The sequence below is a fragment of the Pipistrellus kuhlii genome, unplaced genomic scaffold (genome assembly GCF_014108245.1).
Source record: "Pipistrellus kuhlii isolate mPipKuh1 unplaced genomic scaffold, mPipKuh1.p scaffold_m20_p_10, whole genome shotgun sequence".
Lineage (NCBI taxonomy): Eukaryota > Metazoa > Chordata > Mammalia > Chiroptera > Vespertilionidae > Pipistrellus > Pipistrellus kuhlii.
The window spans coordinates 6,218,934-6,241,833 of NW_023425405.1; the positions used below are offsets into that span (position 1 = coordinate 6,218,934).

The 22,900-nt window shown below is 39.0% G+C and overlaps 1 protein-coding gene across 4 annotated transcripts in view; it reads left to right on the plus strand.

Annotated features, from left to right (window-relative positions):
* Nucleotides 1-22,900, plus strand: part of CPED1 (cadherin like and PC-esterase domain containing 1) — a 270,687-nt gene that overhangs the window by 80,443 nt on the left and 167,344 nt on the right. For all 4 annotated transcript variants that reach the window (XM_036425416.2, XM_045576312.1, XM_045576316.1 and 1 more), the window contains 2 exons: nucleotides 17,062-17,194; nucleotides 18,757-18,925. In XM_036425416.2, the coding sequence (XP_036281309.1) occupies nucleotides 17,062-17,194; nucleotides 18,757-18,925 (302 nt within the window). The remainder of the gene's footprint in view (nucleotides 1-17,061; nucleotides 17,195-18,756; nucleotides 18,926-22,900) is intronic.

Here is a 22,900-nt window from a genome sequence, read left to right on the forward strand (position 1 = left end):
GCAAATGAGATGGTCACTTACACAGGCTGACCTATTCATAAAATTCACCACTGTCCCTGTGAACCATAAATCTCTAAATTAACTACTCACAGCCAAAATCTAATGAAGATTTTGGGGAAATGATAGCCTTGCTTCATTTTTTTGAAAATGGGGAGAAGTATATTCTGCTTGCTCTAGCCTGTTCACTGGAACTGCATAGTTCTTCCTTCCACTTGGCCTTTTTTCAAAACTGAGACACAAGCTTGTCAGTGTGCCTGGGATACTTCCTGGCTGGTCACCGGGGGATAGAGGGAGGTCGGTGGTGGCTGGAAGCACTGGGATCTGTGGGGGAGTGCAAGCTTTAGGAGACTCACTTCTTCTTGTTTTGGGGAGAAGCTCAACCAATGTCACTGCCTCTTGCTCTTGTGTCACTCAGGGCTTTATACTTTGCACATTTGGCATCAGACCAGTTTGAAAGAGACAGGACATGTATTTCCCAGTAAACATTTTGGTAGTTCATTGACTAGCTGAAGGAACTCATTCATCCCTCTGCTCTTTGGTAGGGCAAGTTTAAAAGGTCATGACCTTTACCCAGTTTGTGTGACTCAGTGGTTGAGTATTGACCGATGAACCAGGAGGTCATGGTTCGATTCATGGTCAGAGCACATGCCCGGGTTGTGGGCTTGATTCCCAATGGGGAGTGTGCAGGAGGAAGCTCATCAATGATTCTCTCTCATCATTGATGTTTCTATCTCTTTCTCTCTCTCTCTATCCCTCTCCCTTCATCTCTGAAATCAATATATATAAAGTCTTTATCTTTTAAAGTTAAACTGATTTGGTAAAATTGAACATCTCTGGGTTATGATCTCTGTCCCTCATGCCATCATGTAGTTATATTTACTTACTTTACTTGGAGAGTTTGTTATCTTGTGCCAAATACTCTTATACACTAGAGGCAGCATTGTACAGCAACTTTTACTCTGTAAAAGTTATTAATTCTGATTTTCAATAGACATAAAAGAAGAGTTGATAAGAGTGATAGGCACTTTTGCTGTCTAACTCTCTCCAAGAAATCCCCTGGTAACTAATTTCAATGATAAACAAAGGCAACTAGCATTGCATCTAAATAATGCCCAAACAACTTGTTAAAACATGAAGAACTTTAAACAATGAAACTGAATTAAATAACAATACCTTTTATTTGCATTTAATAATAAAAATTTGATAAAACATATTTGTACTTCACTAACTTGTTTGTCTTGTTTAACCAGCCTTCATCTAATAACCAATAGTCTATTCATCTATGCTAGACACATTCCATGACACAGACTTTAGCCAGCCAAAGTAAACTATACTGTATTTTTTTTTTGCATTTTCTTCAACGAATGCGTTGTCTTGTGATTGTGATATTTCCCTATTTCATTTCTCTCTGAGCTACTAATTTGCAGCAGAAATATTAGCAGTGCCTCTGAAGTCTTGCTAAGATGCCTACAAAATGTATCTTACTACAAAATACAGTAGATGAAAGTGTTCTTACAGGAGGAGCCAGACTCTTTACTTTTAGCAATTGGGGGCTGCATTACTTGAGAATTATGAGAGCTGGTCAAGAAGGGTATGGAACAAATTCAGGTTCTAGGACACATGTGTCAAACACAAGGCCCGCGGGCCAAATCCGTCCCGCCAGGCCTTGCAATGTGGCCCGCACCGCGCTGTCATCACTGCACTCCGCTGCATTTCCATCACAATGACAGTTTATGACTGTTCAGTAAACCATTCGGCCCGCGATTTAGGCTGGATTTTAGATTTTGGCCCCTTCTCTGATTGAGTTCGACACCCCTATTCTAGGATTTAGCTGCTGAAGTGGTGGGAATTTATTCTGAAACTGACAGGCTGGTTTTGTTCTGTAGAACTTCAATTCTTTTTTTATGCGTTTAAAATCTCTGTTATATGTAGAGATATATATAGTGAGTATTCAGTATTGGGGATATACAGTGTTGAATTTAAATATAATCTCCCAGTCTCCTTCTAGTGATAGCAGCAACAAAAATCTTAAAAGTGTTAAGACTAGCCGGGACCAGTTTGGCTCAGTGGATAGAGCATTGGCCTGCGGACTGAAGGGTCCCGGGTTCGATTCCGGTCAAGGGCATGTACCATGGTTGCGGGCACATCCCCAGTAGGGGGTGTGCAAGAGGCAGCTGATCGATGATTCTCTCTCATTGATGTTTCTAACTCTCTATCCCTCTCTCTTTCTCTCTGTGAAAAATCAATTAAAAAAATATACCGTAAAAAAAAAAGTGTTAAGACTGGCAAAGTTTGTGGTGCCCAAGGCTTTATTCATTCATTTTCCTGGATGTTCAGGGCCATGACCTGACTTTAGATTTACAGGATATCATCAGTATTAGAAAATCAAAGCCCACTAAAGTGATACATTGCACACAGCGTCATAAAGTGTGCTAAATAACACATTATTCATGGGAAGATGACTAACTTCTTGAGCTTCTCATTGTAACTATAATCCTATATACTAAAACCCTAATATGCAAATTGACTGAACTGCAGAACGACCGGGGGGCAGACGCTCAATGTAGGAGCTGCCCCCTGGTGGTCAGTGTGCTCCCACAGGGGGAGCACCACTCAGCCAGAAGCCGGGCTGAGGGCTGGCAAGTGCAGCCGCAGTGGTGGCAGTGCTAAGGACCCCTTGGGTGATCGAGGGAAAGCGATGCCCCCCACTCCCAGTGCATGAATGACATGTACCAGGCCTCTAGTAATCCTGTCTAAGAAAGAGGGAATATGCTCGTTGACCATCATACCCTCACAAAGATGGTGGCCACCACAGCCAATAAGAAGGAAATATGCTAATTGACTGCCAAGCCCTCAAAGATGGTGGCACCCACAGCCACACCAGGGCACCCAGTCCCCTCAGCCCCACCAGGGTGGCCGACACTCTATGTGGCTGGGCCCACCCCCGGGCAGGTCCAGCTGCTCCGCACACCTGCCTCCAGAATCCCCTAGGCCCCTCAGCCCCCCAGCTAACCAAGACCAGCCCGAGGCACAGGCAAGCCTCAGATGTCAGCTGCCCAGCCACCCAAGGCTGCCCAAGGCTCAGGTAACCAGCGCCATTCGAGGCTTGCACTGCCGCCAGTCGCAACAACAAAAGTGTGATGGGGGCATTGCTTTCCCCTGATCACCTGATCACCTCCTGCCCCTAAAGGCTCCCGGACTGTGAGAGGGGGCAGGCCAGGCTGAGGGACCCCCCCCCTCCAGTGCATGAATTTTCATGCATTGGGCCTCTAGTTAATAATATAATTTATTAGGCATTTAGTGTCTTCCAATATAACACATTTTTTAAAAAATGTATATTTTATTGATCTTTTACAGAGAGGGATAGCAAGTTAGAAACATCAATGAGAGAGAAACATTGATCAGCTGCCTCCTGCACACCTCCCACTGGGAATGTGCCCATAACCAAGGTACATGCCTTTGACTGGAATCGAACCCGGGACCCCTCAGTCCATAAGTTAACGCTCTATCCACTGAGCCAAACCAGTCAGGGCCAATATAACACATTCTATTGAACAATACATTGATTAAGGGCCCAAAATGAGAGTTATAGCAAGCTATAAGTGAAGGGAAACATATTCATGTCCCTAAATAGAATCTTAGAATCCTTCATTTACAGTTGAAGTTGGCAGAAGTGCAATGAACTGAATGAATAGCGTGTCTATGGGAGATGTTTTGTTCTTTGATGATGGGTTGGATGTGCTTCTGTCTGGGAAAGAAGCATAGAGTCTATTTCATAGTAAACTCTGATCAAATTCTGTGGTTCATTGTATCAGTAACTTGAGACTATTTTCTTTAAATTTCTCTTAGCACCATCTAATGGTAAACTATGGAATTTCTCTTTTTTTGAGTAATTTTAGATAATGACCTCCTATAATCATAGCAGCAGTACAATCCCAGTATTGAGAGTCACGTCACTAAATGTGTAGCATATCAAGTGTCCCAGTTATCCCCCAAAAGATAAATGAGGATAACTCATCCACATTAACTGAGAGGGCCTCCCATCTTGCTGCACCTTTTTCTAAGCCTCTGTAAGAAAGTATGTACTAAGATTTCTAATGAAAAAGGTTAAAAAAAATCTAACTTTCCACTGAGTGAAGGCAGAAGTGAGGAATCTTACAATGACCCAGATATGAGGAAACCAGAATGCTAGTTTCACCCAGCCACTAACTCTAGTTAATGACACTGAGGAAAGTACTTATGCTTGTGCTTCTTTTCTAGACTTGAAAACTATGAGTAATTGTACCGACAGTCCTTTGCTCATAGAGTTGTCAAGAAAATGCTTTCTAAAAGAATATGTATCATAACTCTATAAAAGTAATGTGTAAGGTATTAGTTCTATGTGAATCAAGATATCCATGAATTGACTTAGAGAAAAAAATGGAATGAGGTTTTCAGTTTAATATGTTGACATAAAACTGTCACCACAATATTGTTCTTGTTGTAGTCATTCTTTATGGAAAGAGATGGGCAGTATTTCTGGGAGTTAGAGGTTGAATGCATAGATTGTCATCAAACAGATGAGCACTACCATGTTTCCCCGAAAATAAAACATCCTCTGAAAATAAGATCTACTTACAGGTTTCCTTCTAAGTGAAATATAAGGCATCCCCCCGAAAATAAGCTCCACACCCAGGCTCTGTCTCAGAATGCTATTGCTAAACATGAGAGATTTGGTTCACTGATTCTGAAAGAAATGGAGTCACAAAAAATTCACCAGGAAATTCAGGAATTGGATTGTTATGATGATGTTCCAGAAGATGATGACATGATTGTCATTGAATAAATGAGTAAATTCTTGATACTATAGGATTCACAGTTTGTCTGGTTTGTGTTGACAACTACCATACTACCGTACTGTATACAGGTAATAAATTTCCTTTATTTTTGTTTAACAATAAATGTGTACTGTATTCTTCTTCATGGAAAAATAAGACATCCCCTGAAAATGAGACCTAGCGCATCTTTGGGAACAAAAATTAATATAAGACACTGTCTTATTTTTGGGGAAATAGAGTAGTTTGGGGGTTTGTTGTATAATTATAATAGAACTTCTTGATTTATGCCACAGTGTAATTTTATAGATAAATTACCCTAAAATAATGACCAGAGCTCATGTTAACTTTTACTTTTTATATGCCAGACACTGTGTCAAGCACTTACAAACTTATTCTTTAACTCTGTATAACCATCAATGGGCAGATACTGTCATGCCTTCTTAGATATAGAAATGGAAGCTCTGAGATCTTCTGACATATTCAGCTAGAAAGAAGCAAATCCATAGCTCAAGTACTATACTATAATACATGCCATTACGTTGTATTTTGATCCTGTCTTATAAGAAAACTAGAGGCCCAGTGCACAAAATTCAAGCATGAGTAGGGTCCCTAGGCTTGGCCAGGGCCTTCCTTCATTCTGTGCCACCCCCTGGTGGTCAGCACATGTCATAGCGAGCAATCGAACTCCTGGTCTTCTGGTCAAAACCCCAAGGGGGCACTTTGCACATTAGCCATATATATTGTATATGAAAGCCTAATATCTGGAGCTAATGATAAATTGAACTTGTTTACCTATTTTAAAATTATTTTTATTATTCTTTAATCAATTAAAATTCTTATAATTTCTTATTTACTATACTATTCCCATATAAGCAGATGTTAAGTGATTTTGCTACACACAGAAGGCTTTCATTTTGTTTTCATCCGCTGATCAGTAACTCAAGAGTAGAAGGGCGTGCTGGCCATGGGTAGTCAGAACTCAGGTGCTCAGTGCTTACTGCCACTCTGTCTTCATCTTTCTTCTGTTACTCCTTTCTGATACACCCACTCCAGGTTTAGTTCCTCAAACCAGCTACAACCTCTTCTAAGCAAAGCAGAAAATTTGCCATGACAAACTGCACACTGTAGCCGTGTGCTGGGATGAGGGTTGACTCGGATGTAGCCACCAGCCTCAAGTCTGGGCGGCTAGAATGACAGTGACCACATTGGACCACTTGAAAGGGCCAAGAATTAGTTGTCTTGGCATTCTGAAGCTGTTCTTCTGACCTTCCTGGGAGGGTTTTTAGAATCCACTGGTTTGTAAAGAACAATCTGGGATGTGGATTAATAAATATAAGTAGAACCAAATTATATGATCTCTGTGAATTGATGACTCTCCAAAATGGTTTTCAGAAGGAGTGATCCCTTTGACCTAATTGCAGATTGCTGTTGTATAGTGGCTGGATGCACCTCAGGCCAGGCTGCGTATGTGGGAATCCCTTATTGGCCATTAATAGCCCAGGTTTCTTACCTTCTCTGTGCTTTACTTCTCTGTCTGAAATGTAGGGGCGATATGACTGTCTCCTGGGATTGCTGGAATGGTAGGATGAGTTAATATACTTAAAGTATTTGGAACAAGGCCTCACACAGAGCCAGCAACTCACAATCATAAGTGTTGTGATGGTGATGGTTAGTATTGTTTAGTTCTGAGACTATCTCAACTGGACCTGAAGTATAGCTCTTGAACAAGGTATGGAAATATGTATTTTTCCTTGAAATAGAAAAAGCCATAACTATTTATATTCTTGCATTCCAAATATTGCACAGACAGGAAGTTTCCTTAAATTCTAAATACAGAATTAAGAAGAAAGGGAGAAAGATTACAAGGTCAAGTAAACTGGTTATGCCTAATTTATCTTTTTCAGTTCAGCATTTTGAAATATTTCTATTTCTAGATTCCTTCTCTCAGTCTTATGTAGTTGCTCAATCAACGGCCAATTTTAGAAGAGAAAGAACTTTAAACTATATTCATCGTGGGCTATGAAAAGCAAAGGTACCACCCACAAAGTGATATTTAAAATTTTCCAGTTACATGGTTTATTGGTAAATCTACACCTGTAGATTTTGCCAAGAGCAAAATGAGCAATGCGCTGGTGTTTCTGCATTTTCAATTAAGGGACATTTTACCTGTTAGGTAGATTTTAATAGGGTATTTCACTACTTATAAGCTTTTGAAACATTTTCAGCCATTGGTGGGTAAAAAGCCCTTAAGTATATAGAATATGGCTCATGAACGAAAGCAAAACTCAAAACAAAAAACCAGAGTTTCATGCCTATTTTAAAATGTCTAGTCGGAAACTATGCTCTCCTGTTAACTGAAGCTCCTGGGACTGAGAGATACTGTGTTAAGCGACTTGGTAAATAAAAACTGAGTTGGGATATTGAAGAAAATGCTGAGTAAAGAGCAACATTCTCTGAGTCGTCAGCCGTTGTGGCAAGTGGGTGATTCAGTGAGCAGTTTTGAAGCACAGTGCTGGAAACCTGAATTGCAAATCATTTGATGGATAACGGTGGCCATGAACTTCTGTCACTTTTCACTCTGGATCCATGAAATTGAATGAACACTCTTGAGTTCAGCTTTTCTCCAGATGGAAACTTCTGTACTTTTTCTTTAAATCGGACTTTGTTTGGCTGCCAGTGTCCCCACACACAACCCTTCCCTCCCTGTGAAGAGCCGGAGCCAGAGCTGCCAACTTAAGCAACTAGACCTGACCTCCCCTCAGGGGACTGAGTGTGGCAAGGGACTTGGGCAAAAATCGCCCCTTTGAGAGAATCTCACGCACTATGTTGTGTTAAGCAAACAGATAAACAAACAAATTAACACACCCCCTCCCACAACAAGTCTGATTCCAAAAGCCTGGAGAAGTATTTTAAATCTTTAATAGGTTTTGTTTGTTTTGTTTTAGGGAAGGCTGGTTGGAGACAAATTTTATTAATTGCACAACTAACCTTTTTCATCACACAATGACATTTCTGCCAAATGACATTACAACCCTCTTCTCTTCTCAAGCACCAACCTCTGACTCAACAAAACCCCTCTCCTCATTGGTCTCTTCTCTCCAACTTATTTATGGAAATTAAAAGTCAATTTATCTATTCCTGCCATTCAAACAACATAACGATGACTTGGTTTCCAAGTAAACATGTATCCTTCTTTCTTAGAGGGAAAAGGAGGAAGGAAACCCAGACTTTGCTATTTTATCATTGTTCCCCAATATTATGTGAAAGTTAGCGTGAATTCTCTTCACTACTTACAATCCACGCTTTTTAATCCAGCTTCCATTGGCTGGGTCCACAGAGTCAAATTGTAGCAGAGACTCCAAGCAGTTAACTCAGGACTTTGACACCTGAGCGATGCCAGAGCTCATGGGACTTTTTTAAGCAATGACTGCACAGCCCTGACTATTTGAAATGACTGGGATGTTACTGGTACCACAAAATTACTCTCTCTAAGACATCGCATTGTAAGAAATAGCAAGATGTAAATGACTTGCTATTCATCATCCACCTATTTTAAGGCATGTAAGTAGCAGCTTAGATCTGCAAGTTCAGTCAGGGACACGCAAAGAAATGGTGTTGATCGAGACGATGTGCTGGTGTAAGAACTCTAAGGCTGACTCACAGCGTATTAAGTTTATGAAAAGTAATTCATGTATATGGCCTCTTGGCAGTCCAGGTGGTGGGAGATGTATGAAGAAAATATGAAGAACATCCTTGTAGAAAACAGTCATTTGAATTTAACGTCCTGGCCTAAATTCTACCTGGGAGAAGACACATTAACGTCAAAGTTTAAAATCCAGAGAAGAATTAAAAAATTTAACCACCTAATTAACCTCTTTAAAGACCAAGGGTTCTTTAGCATTTCAGCTATGAAGACTCCCTCCACTTTGGCTCAATTAATTGATTAATTCTTTAGTCATTTGCAAGATATAAAATAGGCCAAATGTACCTGATTCATACCACTGTCCCTAGCCAAGGTCAAAAACTGAAACATCATTTCAGAAACTCTTGTCAGATTCTGCCTGCCTTCTGGTCCTGCCCTTTGTGGCCTCATCTGTTAGAGTAGACTCGTGTTGGAATTCCTCTTAGCCAAACCGGCCTCCACTGACTCTAATCAGATCGCTGTTCAGTTGAGGAGAAAGAACACGGGGACAAAACGCTTCTGGAGAAATATGCTTGTTCAGTGTCTTAATGAAAAAATCTCTTCTGACCTAGTCCACATTCCTGAGCTAATTCTGGATATTTGGCTCTCTGTCTTGCATTAGATTTCATTTTGACAATTGGCTCTACTCTCTGCATGTCTTATATTTTTGTCTCACTTTCAGAGTCAGATATTATGAAAAATCTTGATATTTTAAAAATGTTCTTTGTTCATATAATGCAGTTATGTGTACATAATATTGACATAGAGAAGTAAATTGATAGTGATACTGTGTATGCTTTATTACACCAAAAAAATACAGTCTGTAAAGTGGCCACTAAAAGAGAGATATGCTTATATATGGTTTTATTTAAAACTAGAGGCCCGATACACGAAAATTCATTTGTGCAAGAGTAGGCCTTCCTTCCCCTGGCTGCCGGCACCAGCCTCCCTCTGGCACCTGGGACCCGGGCTTCCCTTTTCTGGCTGCTGGCAGGCACCTGGGACCTGTGCTGCTTCCCTTCATGTGGCCCATGGGCATCCGGGACCCGGGCTGGCTTCCTTTGGGCCACCTGCAGGCACCTGGGACCCAGGCTGGCTTCCCTCCAGCCCTGGCTTCATCAGGAAGGACATCCAAAGATATCCAGTCTAATTAGCATATTACCCTCTTATTATTATAAATAGCAGCAATGTAAAAAATAGGGGCAATGACTTTAGTGTTTGTGTCTTACATTTAAATTAGGATTGACTTCAATACACTTGAAAAGAATTTCAAATCACTGTTAAGAGTCCTGCTAATCATTAATTATTCTGATGTAAATTACATCAATAATATTTCATGTTTTACTCCAGAAAATGTTCCTGAGAGAAAACTTTAATGTTGATAAAAGGATAAATTTATTTTCATGGTGGGTGGGCTTAGACAGCTATTCTATTATTATATTGTTTCACTCTATTAATATTTGTTGGAGGTTGTGTTTCAAATTGTTATTAATGGTGCTTATTAATTTATTCTGAATTATTAATCTTTGGTTTTGCTGAAGCAGTCAAGTGTTCTTTTTCTTTCTTTCCCTCTGGAAAAATTTGGCAAAAAAAGTTAAAGCAAAATTAAGCTGCCATAAAGTAATAAGACAACCTTTCATTCTATTTGGTCATTTCAGTGAAATCATAGGAGCAAGAAAATTGAAGTAGTAGTCTAGACATAGCTTTTAATACCAGAGGAAATGAGCTGAATTCAAGGTTCTTATGTTGTCATGGTCAAAACGTAGAGCAGTCCATGAGGAAAATTGTTTGTGTAGGACTGCATGACTTTGACACGTCCATGGAAAAAGAACAGAAAGGAGAGCGCTTATGGCTTTGCATTTGCTGAGTGCTCAGTAAGCATTTGATTGATTGGATGGTTGGTTGGTGGAAATTTTATACAATGATTATCTGTTTAAAGCACACAGCTAAGTCATTGGTCTGGTCATTTTTTATGTGTCAAACTGAGTTTCCACTTATATTAGGACATGGAATTTATCTCATTTTCTGTAATATAAAGTGGAAGTTATTATATGCTCCCCTGAGTACTATATTAAGTCTATGTTGTTTGTATTTGTGTTTTGATGCACCCTTATGTAGTAATAGCATATGAATGATATTCTCAAACTATACAAAATAAACTATTGGTGTCACAGCCACTTAGGTAATAATGTCAAGTCTTGAGGAAGGAATTCTGAATTTTGAGCTCTCTGACATAAGGCTAGAATTATGTATTAATAGTGCCTTTATACATTTGGTGTATCCATTTTTTCAGTTACTCTGGCCAATGCTACTTGCATAAAATGAAAGTAAAAAGTTATTAAAGACTTTATGTGTTTGGAATATATAGATCCAAATGACATCATTTAAGTTCAAGCAAAGGTCTGAAAGAGTCCAGGGAATTTTGTCCATGTGTCATAAGTCTGTTGAATTCTGTATACATTTGTTTTGGTTGTTTACAAAGAAGTCTTTCCCTGAGCAAAACAGAGAAGAACAGATTGAAATATTGCACTAACTGGGTCTGTCCCAGGCTTATTGAATCCATAGAAACAGCTCTAATACAGAAGTCCTTTAAATAAGTGAAACAGAACCGGAAACGAACTGCTTTGCTGAGATATGACGCTGCTAAAGGTTAGTCACTGAAAACAGAGGGTGTCTTTACAGGCCACTTACTCTAAAGATGCTGCGTTTTATTTTAGTTCACATAACATCTGTGCTTACTCCACATACTTCCCGATTCATTCTTAAGAGACCAATGCCAACTGTCAGATGTGTAAGAATCACATAGAAGAGTGTTTAATAGATTAGCCTTTCTTTGATAACCAGCAGTGGTAAGAAGCCCTTGGTGCTGAAAAAATTTAAAAGGGGTGATATTTTAATTATACTTTGAAGTTTTAAAGTTGTAAGCACATTTTCTAGGGTATAGAAAAAGATTATACTCTACAAATAGTGCCGTGGCTATTTAACATTTTTGAGTGTTCAGTATTTGCCAAGAGCTATGCAAAGCTCTTTAAAGGAAATTTGATATTTTGTTGTGCCAGAAACCATTTGAGGTAGGTTCTTCTTGTTATTACTGTTATTATTAACCTCAATTTTTAGGTAAAGATACTTAAGGAATTAGTTCATGGTCACATCCATGAATAGAAATTCATTAATAGACAGGAGTTAAAGTTTTAAAAACAAGTGGGTTTTTTTGTTTGTTTGTTTGTTTTTTGGATACCATTTGTAAAATAGGATTGAAGAAAAAATTTATTAGCAACTCTATGCCAATATGCTGGGCCAGTTAGAACATGTGTCTTTATTGGTTTCACCTTTGCCTCTTCAGACTCAGGCTCCAATTGCTTGGTCCATCCTTGGCTGTCTGCGGAGACCTCTGCCTGGTTCCTGTGCTCATGCTGGGCTCCAGGGCCCTTTGGCCTTAGAGAGTTCAGCACGGGGTGTCCATCTCTGCCTCTGTGTCACTGCAGCATCTTGCCACAGCCGGAGCATATGATGCCATTAACAGACACCACTGGTCATGCCCAGTGCAAACCAGCCTTGCCCATGTCACACTCATTTCCCAGCCTGTGAACAAAAATGTCCACATGTCACTCTAGTGAAACTGCTCTGCTCTGGGCTTCCTCATTCTTTTCATGTCAGCTCCCCTCTTTTATGAGCATTGCACGTATCTCTTGTTATTTGATTGAGAGGAAGGAGAAGATTGGCATCAAAATTCATTCTTCTCCGAGTACAGTCCACAGTCCAGGGTTTGTGCTGGGCCTCCTTCATTTGTCCCTGCAAATGCACCCTCGGCCGTTCCCCAGAAAGCTGTCCCGCACAACCTGCATCAGCAGGGCCCTGGGCCCCTGACTTCCAGCAGGAGCTCAGAGCTCAGATGGAGAGAACTTTGGAACATCATTTCGTGGCTTCTTCCTTGCTGGGCCCTGGATTGGAGATGAATATGCTCTTCCACTTGTCGCCATGGCTTCTGTATGGTGCCCTCTCTCACAGCTATGCCTCTTGCCTGGTTCTGCATCATCTCCCTCTGCAGCAGGGGTGGTGAGAGCTTCCATATGTGAGACATGCAGAGCTTTACTATCTATTGCTGCTTGTCCTTAACTCTTCCCCCGTGTTTGTTTAATTGTCCCTTCTTTAAATGGCTCTTGCTAAGTGTCCTGGTTAGCAGTCTCTTACCCCTTTGATTCCAGCCTTCATCTATTTTCTCCCAAGGCCCTGACAGAGAGTTATTTCTTGGCTATGACTTCCATTTATGAACATATTAATGTACTCGAAGCCCAATGCACAAAGATTTGTGCAAGAATGGGCCTTCCTTTCCCTGGCTGCTGGCACCACCTTTCTGCTCCAGCCCCAGAGCTGCCTCTTTCCACTCTGGCCCCACCCACCACGCTGCCCAGAGGCTCTGAGCAGCTGGGTAGTGCAGAATGCCCGTGTTGTCACCATGGTGACAACGCCAGCATCCTGCTTTGCCCCTGGCCTCTCTGTGTCTGTATATGCAAATTAACCCACCATCTTTGTTGGATTAATTTGCATACTCACTCCTGATTAGTGGGTGTTGTGAAGGTATGGTCAATTAGCATCTTTTTCTTTTATTAGTGTAGATATTTGCTATGCACATAAATTCTGAGGATATATTTGCATAGCTTTTTTACCTGCAGGCTAAGGACTGTGACTTACAAATGCCCTCATGCAAGAAAAACAATTAGTAACTCCACAAATAGTACTTGTTATATTTCTAATCTCAAAACTAATTGTTAATAATTAAATAAGGCCTTAACTTCACTGAAAGGTTTTTGTTATTATTGATTTTTTTTTTTTTTTACTGTTAAAGATGTTCATCATTATTTCATGATTACAATGATTATAGCAGCTAAAACAGAAAATCACTACAGATCTAATAATATTTTCTTCTCTTTTTTTTATTGTTGAAAGTATTACAGGTATCACCTTTGTTTACTTGTTTGTTTGTTTGTTTGTTTTTTTCCATTGACCCCCTCCACCCTGCACCCACCACTCCCAGGCCTTCACGAAACTATTGTCTGTGTCCATGGGCTATGGATATATGTATACAGGTTCCCTGGTTAATAACTCCACACACACCCCTACACCCCCACCTTCCCTCTGGAGTCCTCAGTCTGTTCCATGCTTCTATATATATATCTTGGTCTATTTTTGATCATCAGTTTATTTTGCTAATTAGATTCCACATATGAGTGGGATTGTGAGATATTACCTTTTTCTTATGGGCTTGTTGTGCTTAGTGTAATATTCTCCAGGTCCCTCCCTCCTGTCTCAAAGGGTAAGAAGTCCTTGTTATTTTCATATCTGCATAGCATTCCATTGTATAGACATACCGCAGCATTTTTATCTACTCATCTGCTGATGGACACTTGGACTGTTTCCAAATCTTAGATATTATAAATTGCACTGCTATGAGCATAGGAGTGCACATATTCTTTCTAATGGGTGTTTTTGGTTTCTTAGGACATATTCCTAGAAGTTGAGTCGATGGGTCAAATGGGAGTTCCATATTTAATTTTTTGAGGAAATTTCATACTGTTTTGCACAGTGGCTGCATCAGTCTACATTCCTACCAGCAGTGCATGAGGATTCCCTTTTCTCCATATCCTCACAAACATTTGACGTTTGTTGATTTGTTGATGATAGCTATTCTAACAGGTGTGAGGTGATACCTCATTGTCATTTTAATTTGCATCTCTTTGACAATTAGTGACTTTGAGCATTTTTTCATGTCTCTTGTATGTCCACTTTTGAGAACTATTTATTTAGGTCTTTTGTCCATGTTCTCTGATGCAGTGGGCTCTCTTTTCATTTTGTTGATGGTTTCTTTTTGTGAAATATGCCATTGGTATTTTAATAGGGATTGCACTGAATCTATAGATTGCTTTGGGTAGTATGAACATTTTAATGATGTGTTTAGTGTTTCCTATATAACATGTCATCTGCGAATAATGCCAGTTTTACTTCCTCCTTTCCAATTCAGATGCCTTTTATTTTTTTTTCTTCTAGTCTGATCCCTATGGCTAGGACTTCTAGTATAATACTATGCTGAATAAGAGAGGTGAAAACAGACATCCCTGTCTTATTCCTGTTCTTAGGGGAAATGATTTTAGTTTTTGCCCATTGAATATGATGTACATGACAGGTCTGCCTATTTGGCCACCATTTTTGCCTTCTCTCCCTCTGGAAGTTTTAAAACAAGAAAATACTGGCTAGGTTTAGCTTCCTAATACTAAATTCAAGACAATATTAAAATATTTGTGAAATATAATTATGTTTTTACTATTTCTTTCCTATTAATTATTAACTTTGGGACAAAAGAGTAAATCAAATACAATAGAAATTTGGCAGCTAATCTTTGCTAGTACAAGCTAATCTTTTGCAGTGTTTAGTCTTTGCTTGTGATGTACATAATTATATGTTTCATAGAAAGGAAAAATAAATAACCAAATAAATATTTTAACACATGTGAATATCATTTTGTTTTAACTGCCCTCTGGCATGCTAGAACAAGCACTTGCTGAGTACTTCTTTTATTTAAGCATTGTGTTTAGTGATGTGGGACGTTCAGAAAATTAATGTGAATTACACGCTGGAGTCCAGAAGACTTGTTGACAAAGTCAACACACACACACACTTTCTTACTAAAAATCTAAACACTTCAACTTTTTAAAAGTCTGATTCTCAAGAAAGAAATTACCTTAATGACTCTTCATTCGTCACCTCCAGAAACAAGCGATTTGGGTATTTCCTTTATTAAGATGTGTTAGAACATCATTAATAGGGCAGCCTTATAAATAGGCTATCAGCTTTAAGAAAGATCATACTGTACTAAGTAATGAGATTTGAGAATACATTGAACAGCTTGACTTCTGCTGACTTTTACTTAAGAGTGTGAAGTGTTTTAAATTAGACCATGTCAGTATTGATGAAACATGCACAGGAGGGAAATCATTTAAAGGCTTTGTTCCATTTTGAGAGCTAGATAAATTGTATAATTGAACAATAAAGCACTGTGACCCAGCAGTAAGGTAACAACTCTCATATGCTGTTGAAGAGGATGGGAATTGAGGCCACCTTTCTGGAAGTCCATCTAGTAATGTATCACGTTTACAATGCATTTACCCATTGACCTGGCGAGGAGGCATGCAGATTAGAACTGCCCCTCGGTAAACCTGTGAAAGTGCACCAAAATACACGCGTGGCAGCATTCGTGGCAGTATTTTTGAAATAGTAAAAGAGGAATGTTACAAAAATAATCTAAATATACAACAAAGAAGGGGCTGGTTAAATTAAATGTATATTCAATAAGAAGTATAAGATGATTCTGTATTTGCTTATGTGGGAAGGACTCCAGGATGGATTAGTAGGTAAATAAGCCAGACAGAACATTGTAATGTCTCTTTTGGATAACTTAAAAAGCAGAAATATAGATGCGCCTTGACTTCAGATGGAGTTAGTTTCTGATAAACCCATCATAAATTGAATATGTACTTAAGCCATCTAATTTACTGGACATCATAGCTTAGTCTAGCCTAGCACTTTAAACATGCTCAGAACACTTACATTAGCCTACAGTTGGGCAAAATCATCTAACAATGAATCCACTGGGGGGTATTGGTTGTTCAGAGTACAGTGACGGTGGGGCTGACTCGGAGCTGCAGGCAGCTGCCACTGCTCAGCATCATAAGACAGTATTGAATGTACCACATGTCTCTAACCCAGGGAAACATCAACATTCAAAATCTGAGGTATGGTTTCTACTGAATATATATTGCCTTTGTACCATCATAAAGTTGAAAAATCGTAAGTCAGGGACCATCTGTATCTACGTGTATAGATTGTGTAGATACATTGATATTTATGTCAATTTACATATTGAAGAACATGTGCACCTATTTTCTGCTTATCTAGACAGTGAAGTGCATATGTAAGCTTTGACTTTGGTGTAAAGAAGAGAGGTCCTAGCTGGAGATGGATTACTGGATGCCTTTTCTTTCCATTTGATAGCTTTCTGTACAATTTGATTTTAAAAATTATATAAATCTATTTTTTAAAAATATCATTGTGAGTGTTTTGAAGAAAGTTACTGCTATTGGTCTTTACTTTTATATAATGAAAAAAAAAAACACCAGGAAATAATACTTTACAAAATAATAAAGCACTGTTGTTAGGTCATGAGGCGTGACAAACTCTAGCACACAAAGGATTGTATTGTCAGGGAATCAACTAAAGCTGTCTATGTGATATTCTCATGGCAAACAAAGTCAGCTCCCTCTGGTACCTTCCCACACAGCATCTCTCATCCTGGTGGCAGATAGGTGTGCTTGGTTCAACAGTGGGAAACATCCTATTCACCTCCCCTTCTGCGCAAAAAAATTTGAATTCAGTTATTACACTTGTCTTCCTAGTCTGTGGAAGGAGAACATACTACATAAGCAAAGTAATTTAAATACAGACTCAGTTATGGAAACCATTCTAAAAGGAAGCAATAGAATGACCGTCTTGCTCTTTTGAATCTTTTAGAACTGCAACTTCCGGTGAGCCCCTCTGTGTGTTTGGACCAGAGCACACAATTCAAGCTGAGTTCTTGGAGTCACCTTTTAAAAACCGTGAAGCCACATGTGTGGAAACCATGGGCCTGGAGACATGAACAGCTGTAAGCTAACCATTTGAGATATTATGGCCAATGTACATTTTTTGGTTATCTCTTTTTAAAAAGAAATATATATTGACTTCAGAGGGGAAGAGAGAGGGAGAGAGCTAGAAATGCCGATGATGAGAGAGAATCACTGATAGGCTATCTCCTACACCCCCCTACTGGGGATCAAGCCAGAGACCTAGGTATGTGCTCTGACCTGGAATTGAACTGTGACCTCTTGGTTCATAGGTCAATGCTCAACCACTGAGCAGCACTAGCCAGTAAAAAAATGCCATCATTGATTTTCTTCTAGAGTAATTCAAACCTCTCCTGCCTCAGAATAAACATTTGGGTAAATGGAACTCTTATTTAGGAAGTTACATTAATGTAAGTTGAATTTAAAAGCTTGAAAATGGGAAACTATAAAATTTTAACTTCCATTTTATGCTCAGATGACATTGCCTTAGTCTATGAGTATGGCTGAATGAAATTTTTTCCTAGTTATTTTTTTTATGGCTTTCAGGATCTAAGAAAGCAACTTGGAGTGCCTTACTACTTCTAGAAAAGTGACTTGTAAAGTAGGTAAATTAAGAGATTTTAATAATCTTATTTACAACACAAAATAGTTTTTCCTGAGTCTTTTGCTTAGATATTTTGAATATAGAAACATGGTAGAGAAAAGCAAGTAGTTATACATTTTGGTACCATTTATGATAAGAATACAGTTATTTATCATAAAATATTAAATTAGTGTATGTTTCCTTTAAGACTAAACTATTTTCCTGGTGCTTTATCCCTTAACTCCTAAATATTTGTGGAGAGGGTTATTAGGTAGAAACAAACTAGTGGGGAAAGGACTTTGGCATACTTTGGTGAGGTGCCCACTACTGAGAAATTTAACATCTTTTCTGGTTTCGGAAAAGATAAAGTAAAGGCAGGTAAGGGCAGAGCCAGAACATTTCAGGGTTTCACTCTCCCCTAATCTGTAATTTGTATCACTATGTACAAAGCCATTCTAAGGATCCATATGTGACTAATTATTTTTTTTTTTTAATCTTTAAACCTTATTTTAGGTACTGTTTTCAAACCTTTCTTTCTTTTATTTTAAAAAAATATATTTTATTGATTTTCCACAGAGAGGAAGGGAGAGGGATAGAGAGCTAGAAACATCGATGAGAGAGAAACATTGATCAGCTGCCTCCTGCACACCCCTTACAGGAATGTGCCCACAGCCAATGTACATGCCCTTGACTGGAATTGAACCTGGGACCTTTCAGTCCACAGACTGATGCTCTATCCACTGAACTAAACCGGTTTCAGCAGACCTTTTTTTCTTTTTAAAAAATATTTTTATGAATTCTGCCTGAGTGGAGAACTCTTATTAATTTGATCCCTTTTCTGTGTACCTGTATATCCCCTGGAAGTGATGCTAATAAACAGTAAAATCATTTAAGGAAACCCAAACACTGAAAGCTGGGGTCCAACAAAGGACAGATGAGTGTACGAAGCTTTGTGATCATTTATAAGTGACATCCTCACGCTACATTGTGGGACTTTAACTGTGTTGCTTTAATTTTTAGGGATCAAACAACAGTCCTTGCTCCACATGAGACCATCTTTAGAGCCGAAGATCTGTCTGTGATTCTTAAAGCATACGTGTTGGTGACATCCTTAACCCCTTTGCGTGCATTCATTCATTCAACTGGCATGGTTTGGAATCCACCTAAGAGAAAACGCTTCACTGTCAAGGTAACGTTTCCATCAAAGCTGTGATTTCACACAAAGTACACTGAGGAGAAGTAAAGGGAGTTGGATCACCTTTCTCCAATCTTTGTGATGATCAAATCCCATTGAATAAGAATTGCAGTGACTTATTGGTGCAAGCAGAGATTTTCATTTAATAGGTGTAGATTCAAAAATCATCTGGAAGCAGCTTAATTCACTAGGGACCACAGAAGTTACAACTTCTTTATTTTCTCAACTCAACATTTTAGTTCAGTTTTTTGACCTATTACCAAGCCAGTAGTCAGTTTTCATAACTTTCCATTATTCAAGACAAATAGAGTCAATGTAATTTTGTCTGTATGGTTGTGCTTCATTCTTAGAAAGCAAAATGCCCATTTCATTACAACGGTAAATATGGGATATTTGCTGAGTGAAAAACAGAAAGCTCTCAAGTGTTCCTAATGTAGTTCCTAATGTAGCAGAACATCAGGACCTAAAGGATGATGAGAAAGTTTTCAGGGAAGAGCTTAATAATAACCCCAAGAAGTTGAGTTATAGAAGGTAACTCCAGTTAACTCAGTTGAAAAAAAGGTCTAGTAACAACATGGTTGATAAATTTTAAGGCATTTCTGATTCTACAGAAATAATTGTTCAGAGAACTTTATAATGTGATTTCTCTGGTCAGAATTTCATCCCCTAAACTCTTTGGAAGAAAAGCCCTGGGAAGGGGCATTTTCCTTCATTAAAACCCATCAAATTTGGGTTTGAGAGGAAAGAGGGTGGATGCACGGCTGTAATCTGGCAGGTCTCCTCCTCAACTCCTCACCTGAGCAGGTGGACTTCGTGTTCTGAACAGGGAAGGAGCAGACAGGGGTTGTCCCAGAGGATCCTGGGGGAGAGGCAGGAGGAAAACAAAAATTCTTTCCCCCAAATTGGAATTGCCCCTGCCCATGGCCACCACTGGCTGGACCAGCTCAAAACAGCTCACAGATACCCTTTCGCTCAGGTTTCTATGATTTGTCCTTTAGTTGAATTTGTGCTCCTAGCTCATTTCACCTCTGCCTGTTCACCATCTGGATAAAACCCTGAAGGTTCCAGTACTCCAAGTAGTTAAGTTTTTCTTTCTTTTTTATGTAAACACTACTTCTCCAACCACAGTAGCAATTCACTGGCTGAAATGATATTCACGTTTGTGATAGTTTTTATGGATTTCCTGGGGTTAAATCAAAAGAAAAGAAAGCTCTCTGTGATTTGAGTTCTTTATATTTTCTTTCTTTTTTTGAATAATATTTTTTTTCATTTTTCAATTAGAGTTGAGGTACAGTATTGTTTCAGGTGCACAACCCAGTGACTGGACATTTATATAGCTTATAAAGTGATCATCTCAGTAAATCTAGTGCCATCTTTCACCATTCATTGTTATTATAATATTATTGTCTATATTTCCTATGTTGTATTTTACATCCCCATGACTATTCAGTACCTGCTAATTTGTACTTAATTAAAAAAATTCTTAGTGTTGAAAGTATTACATACACTGAGTAGCCAGATAACTATTATCTCTGAACACATAATAATCTGGCCACTCAGAATATTAGAGGCCCGGTACATGAATTTGTGCATGGGTGGGGTCTGTTCAGCCTGGCAAGGGTGAGGGGACATGGGCAGTTGGCCTGCCTGCCTGCTGGTCGAACTCCTGGTAGAGGGGACAATTTGCCTATTAGCCTTTTATTATATAAGATATATACTGAATGGCCAGATTATTATGCGTTCAGAGATGATAATAATCTGGCCACTCAGTGTATGTCCTTTTATCCCTCATTGTCCTCTCCCAGCCTGCCCCTATCCACATCTCAGACCTTCACCCCCCTATTGTCTGTGTCCATTGGTTATAGCTATATGCATACAAGTTCTTTGGTTAATCTCTTACACACTCCTCTCTCTCCAACCCCCATCATTCTCTGATTTCTCTCTGAGGTTTGATGAAATGTTCGATGTTTTTATGTCTCTGGATCTATTTTTGTTCATCAGTTTATGTTGTTGACTTCTTTATATTTTCATTCTCTATTCACTATTTTGTTTTTTATTCACCTCTTGTTGTGCCTGTGGGACAGATGCAACCTGCAGCTGTATTGACAAGAAGCATGCAATTCTCGTCATTTTCACCCCCTTCTTTGGGATTTGTCTTTTCAAGACCTTGCTTAATTCCTCTGGATAACACTGTTACCTGCTCTCAAAGGAAGGTAGAGCAGCTTTCAGGGTTAATGTGCCAGAGAGTGATTCTTCCTTATGAGGTCAAAGTTATATGTAACGCTACAGAAAGATTTCAGAAAACAAGGAGACATTTATTATCCTTCAACTGAAGAACTTATTGCTTCAGCTAAAACAAATAGATTATGCTTATCTGTTAAATCAATATTGTCCACCACAACATTGCTCTCTTTTGATATTTTTAAATGGGGAAAAATACACAGAAATGGTTCTTAATGCTAATGAGAAAGACAGAACCAAAACCCATTTTAAAGACTAATCATGTGACATTCAAGTGTTATTAAACACCGCTCTTTTAAACTCCACAGGACATAAAGTGTACGCATGTATATGTGTGTGCACCGAGTCCTGAATTCAAAGGCAAAATTACTGAGTTAAATCAGCAGTGATTTATGTACTGTGCAGTGAGGCAAGCCCACTAAACTGGTTATCTGTGGCCATTTATAAAATATTCTGGCAGCTACCAGAGGTATGACAGGAATAACAGATATAACTATGAGCTCACTTATTTCCAATTAGGTCTGCTTCTAGATACTTTATTTACTAAAGCTTTGGAAGAATTGAAACTATAAAGAAAAGCAAATTTGAGAAATAATGGACAGCAGAAATGTGTAAACTGTATTTGTAAACTAAATTTTTCTAAAATCCCCTTCTATACAATAAAAGTAATTTAAAATTTAAGTGTTAGCTGTTTCCAAAGGATTTCAAATTTAAAGGGGGGTGGGGAGGAAGATTGGAAAAAGGAAAGAAAATGAATAGCAAATGAAACCTGTTCTTACTATCTCAGTTGATCCAAAGTTTTTAGATATTTTACTCAAAAAATTTTTCTCCATGAAGTTCTCAATTCAATTAGAAAACACTCCCATTGTATCTATGAGTTTACAACTCTCTCATAACCATTCTAACTATAATTCTTGGACAATTGCATCCATGGTTGTCTTTATACACAGATCACATAGATTAACTGCAAGAAATATCAAGAAATGTCATAAATTAAAATTTGGTTCTTAGAGTAAAAAGTCAAAAGTTACCGCTTCATCCATTGTAAAGTTATCCAGTCGAGAAGAAACTCTCATCTGTGCAACCAGTGTTTGACATCTGAAGATTCTTTACACCTGTGGTCATACCTGTGATCGGAGCTGGCTGCTTTGATGGAAACCTATTGCTGGAGTGATTTGTGATCTGTGACAGGAAGATCTGTGAAAAGCCTTCTTTCATCTTGTTGAGACATAAATGAATTCATTGTTTGATCCACTATCCCACATTGAAAGATGTTCATTTGTTGATAGTTAATATTCAAAAGTTTTATGAAGATGAGTCCTCGAGCTCAATCAATGCTCAATAAATGTGTCTTGGATTGAATCCAATTGAGGGTCATTTAAAAAATTAAAAATGTGTGAAGAACTTGCCCACGTCTATTTAATCCCTGTCCAATTGGGCCCCTGTATTTCAAAATGATTTTCCAGTGACTTTTCAGTAAAGGCGTTAGACAGATGTCCTAACATGAACGCCTTGGCAGGGCCACTTTGACAGGGGAAACCATGAGCCATTGCAGCCTGTTCTCAGGTTGGTATCTGTGAGCATCGTCTCCTTTGGAAATCCAAGTTACAGCAGGCTCCTGCCCGGTCGGGCGCTCGAAATCACCAGCTGTCTCCCCGCGCTGCACTGGCCGTGGGGGGACCATTGTTCCACGTCCAGTGCCTGTAGTTTCTCTCACATGGATGCGAT